This window comes from Eurypyga helias, unplaced genomic scaffold (assembly GCF_000690775.1).
Source record: "Eurypyga helias isolate BGI_N326 unplaced genomic scaffold, ASM69077v1 scaffold20751, whole genome shotgun sequence".
NCBI lineage: Eukaryota > Metazoa > Chordata > Aves > Eurypygiformes > Eurypygidae > Eurypyga > Eurypyga helias.
The window spans coordinates 1-4,245 of record NW_010230417.1 but is presented as its reverse complement, the minus strand read 5'-3'; the positions used below and the strand labels follow the sequence as shown (position 1 = coordinate 4,245).

The 4,245-nt window shown below is 36.5% G+C and overlaps 1 protein-coding gene across 1 annotated transcript; it reads right to left on the bottom strand.

The window, feature by feature from the left end:
* Positions 1-1,297: 1,297 nt before the first annotated feature.
* On the bottom strand, positions 1,298-3,462 carry LOC104516423 (sorting nexin-6-like; the record flags this gene model as incomplete). Its single annotated transcript, XM_010160740.1, has 3 exons — positions 1,298-1,383; positions 2,313-2,472; positions 3,376-3,462. Coding segments are annotated over 3 exons (333 nt in total), but the record flags the coding sequence as incomplete, so codon positions are not given.
* Positions 3,463-4,245: the final 783 nt, after the last annotated feature.

Below are 4,245 nucleotides of genomic sequence, written 5' to 3'. Positions count from 1 at the left end.
TTATTAAAGCACAATATGGAAAATCATTAAAAAATGTTGCAAGTACCACTGTTAGGACTATTAATTTTACTAAAACCTGTAACCAGTACATTCATGACCAAACATCAGGATTTCTGGGAGACTCAGGGCTGGATATAGACAGCTCTTACAAAGAAACAGGAAGGCTGAACAGTGCCAAGTATATGAGAAGTTTTAAGGCGTTAGGGGAAATATAACTGAATTTCTCATATATCACATTAAAGTAAGCATTGTTCATCTGAACAAAGGTGTTGAGTATTCCAGACCTTACTGATTACCAGCCAAATATCCCATCAAGCAGAACTTACACCTACAAAGACTAAAAAACAAAGGCAAGTCCCCAAAACAATCCTTTTTACAGTGCAATAGTTTCACCAACAATGGGTTTGACAGAATGAAAATGACAACATCAATGCTACTGAAAAAGCATGCAGTAACAAGTTACCTCAGCAACACTATACATCTCTTAACTACAACATATATCAACAGATATATTCTGAGTTAATTCAAAGCTTGGTAGTCAACCCACTTTCAGTTTTTTGATAATAAGAATGCTAAAGAGTTGATGTTTAGAAGTAAGCCGACTCTTGTTATAGGGCTGTTAAAGTAGGACACTATTGTTCTTGCCTATGAAATCAGAGCTGCTAACCTCATTTAACCACACCCATTAATTTCATATGGATTAAAAGAATCAAATACATTGTGAAATTTAAGGACAGTACAAGCCCCTTAAAGCTTTTTTTTTCTGCAAAAATTTATTTTATTGAAAAGGCTATCTGCAACGTGCCTCTTTTGTTAGCACTTTATAGTTTAAAGGCAAAGATACAAAAAGCATACTCAGAGTAACACTGATCTGACCAGAAAGGCCTGTGTGATCTCATGCTCATCATCAAGTCCCCAGCATCTGCTGACAGGATAAAACAGTTCCTATCTCACAGTAAAATGGTGAGATGAGGTTTCTAAAATAGGCAGGTATTCAGACTCTGCAGCTATAAATATCAAAGAGCTACAGAAACAGAAAACTGAAGACTCATTTCTTAAAGGAAATGAGATTTCCAAAGGCACCTCAAGCACACCACTACCTTGGAGAATTTCACCTATACATTTTTTTTTCCTCTCCATTATTCAAGAAAGTTCACCCTTCTGGATGATGCTTACCTTCAAATTCCCCTTCTTGAATGTGAAATGTGTATCACGCAAGAAATGTAGCCCTTTTGGTTATTCAGGCATGTAATATTCAAAATCATTTGAAATACAGGCCAAAAAGGATCACAATTACCTTAGCATGCTTTAATTCCAGTTCTGCTAGTTCCACCAGATTTTTTCTGAATGCTGCAACTCTTCTTGTCTTAAAGTCTATCAGTTCTATAGAAAATAAAAATGGATTCATTAACAGTATTAATGCTAGTGCTCTCAACAGACTTTCCTTCAGGATGACAGAGGTAAAAGGTAAGAGAAGGCAACAGAAAAAAAAAACCCTCAAGTTTAACCTTAGCACATTCTGGGCTTAAAGATACTGCTACACCATTTGGTGAAAGCAAACCATCATTCCAGTTCCTCATCTCTAGCTAACCTTTTGTGGACACAAAGTTCTTTCAAAAGCAGTGTGGATGCTTTTAAACATTTAATTCTCTTATTCCATGTGCACTGTTCTCTAAAGGCTGATATATAAAAGTATCTAGGAATCAAACAGATTTACAGGTTCAAACGACTCTTAAATGATAAAAAGAGAAAAGCACGGTGTTTAAACCCTGAACAGATCTGCCCCAAAAAATGAGTCAGATGACTACTAACTCACAACAATCTTAGCCTAAAAGAAAAAAAAAGGACAGTAAGTTTCCAGGAAAAAGGTAACATGTAAATAAGGTTTCTTTTATGTAGAGCTACTGTAACACCGCAACTTCCGTGAAATACCATTTCATGATTTCTCCCTTTTCTAACGTAGTATCATCTCTGGAACAGACTGTTGCCGTCACAGCTGAATGCGTAAAACCAGAAGGGTAATTTCAACAATAGTTCAGAAGATTAGGTTTGCCTTTATGCCAGAATTATAATTTTGTATCTTACCCTATTCATATAAAGAAGTGCTCAACAAATAATTCCACTTAGAGTTTGCTCTGCCTAAGGGAGCGATGAAAAACCAAAGGAAAGTATCATTTGAACTTTCTAAAATAAGTAAATACTGATTAAAAGATAATAGTTCATCTTAGGAAACAGAACAAGAAATCTATTCTCATTAATAATATCATAGAGTCTGTTAATTTTCATAGTAGTAACATAGATCACCCAAATACCTTGTTTTGCTGATTCAGATATTTTCTCAAATTTCTGACAGCATATTTGCTGAGTAGTTTCAGCTTGCAGCACATCTTTATTTTTTGCTCTTGCTTTATCCAATGCCTTATTAGCATTTTCATAATCCACTAGTGACCTAGATCTTCTATATAGGAGATCCTATAAAAACCATTAAAAATGTATAGAATTTATAAGAATCTACCCAACGATTTTAGTATATACCAAATAATAAAAACAAATTCAAATTAATTTTAGTCCTTCTTGCTATATTTCAGTTCTAAATTATATGCATTCACTTTACTTCATCCTGCAAGTCACAGGAATGTTCATACTGAATCAGACACAATATCATTTGGGCTGCATCTTGTCTGATAGAGGCTAGCAACAGACAGCTTCAATGATAGTCCCAAAAGCCTATACAGGGGCAATCATGGGAATTTCACAGCTTCTTAGATTAGAAACAAACTGTATTTAGATTATGTATTTGAAATACACACAAGGGCCAAGAAAAAGCAATAGCATTTTTTGTGCTACAGTTACTGATGTGATCTTCTAACTACAGACATTTTCCATCAAATGCTTTCTCATTCCGTCATGTTATTTAATGATCTTACATCAAAAACCACTAAGAATGAAATTTTCTGTAGGTACAGAATACCAAGTGTGGCCCATATGTTTTTGTATCAGGACTTGCAGATCATCTAGAGTATCCATTTTGAGTACTAAAAAAAAAAGTAGAATTGCTTGCAGTCTATAAGCAGCAAACACACTGCAAACACATTCACCAACAGCTCTTCCACTGTTTAATTATCAAGGCCAAATCATACAGTGTAAGTGGATTACACAGTTCCAAAGAGTCAGTCCCACAGTCGGCAACTGCACTGTTACTCCTCATATACAACAGAGCTCCATTTTTCTACAGCTGAAGGAGAAACTGCAGACTGGAAGCAGCAGCACATTAACCTATTTACTGTTTATTTCTCAAGATGATCCTTTACGTCTCTCACTTTTTTTTTTTCTCAAGAAACACTATTTCACAGAACAAAAACCACATGAATTCACCTTAGCAGCTTGAGATTCTCTTAAATAATATTTCAGAAGATCAGAAAGTTTAAGATCTTCATCAGCAGATACCCGGGACTCTATTTTCTGGAAAAACGTAAGTAAAAGCATCAATTTTAAAAACTGTCATCTTCAAAAACTAAGATCATACATTTTCCACACAATACTTAAAAGATGCATTTTAAGAAGCAGTAGCAAGATTTTGTGTTAAAATGTAAGCGATAACCTACTGTGTGAGTAGTAGTTGACAACTAGCTTTCTATTTTAAACAATGATTTCTTCCCAGTTTTAATTATATACATCATACACTAGAAATACAGCTGTCCTAGTCCCGGGCAGCGATGATCTGCTCTCCTACAACAGTCCATATTTTGTTTCACTCCATAATACATCAAACTGAGTGTTGATGTCCCCCCGGTACCAGTGGCTGCGAGCCGGCAGGGTCAGGGAGTTGCAGGTGGGCGCGACCCGGAAAGTGTGTGAGGGTCGGCGGGGGGTGGTTCTGGCCAGGAGCGCAGCACGGTTGTTCTCGGACCCCGTGGTGGGTGCCTAGCGCAGGAGGAGCATCTTTTGTCAAGCAGATAGTCGCGGTATGAAAGTTTTTTTTTCCTCTCCCTGCTCTCGGCTCCCAGGCTGATTGAGGGTTTTTTTTCTCCCTCCGTTTTTGGGGTGTTTGGTTTTTTGTTTGGGGTTTTTTTTGGTGTGTTTTTGTTTGTGGGTTTTTTTGTGTTTGTGGTGGGTTTTTTTCTTCTTCTTTTCTTTTTTCTTTGTCGTGGTTTTTGTATTTATTTTCCTGCCTTGCCAGGAACCTGTCTGTCCAGAGGTGGCGAGATCCTGTATAATTTGCTCTGTTCTTTTAATTACTTATTA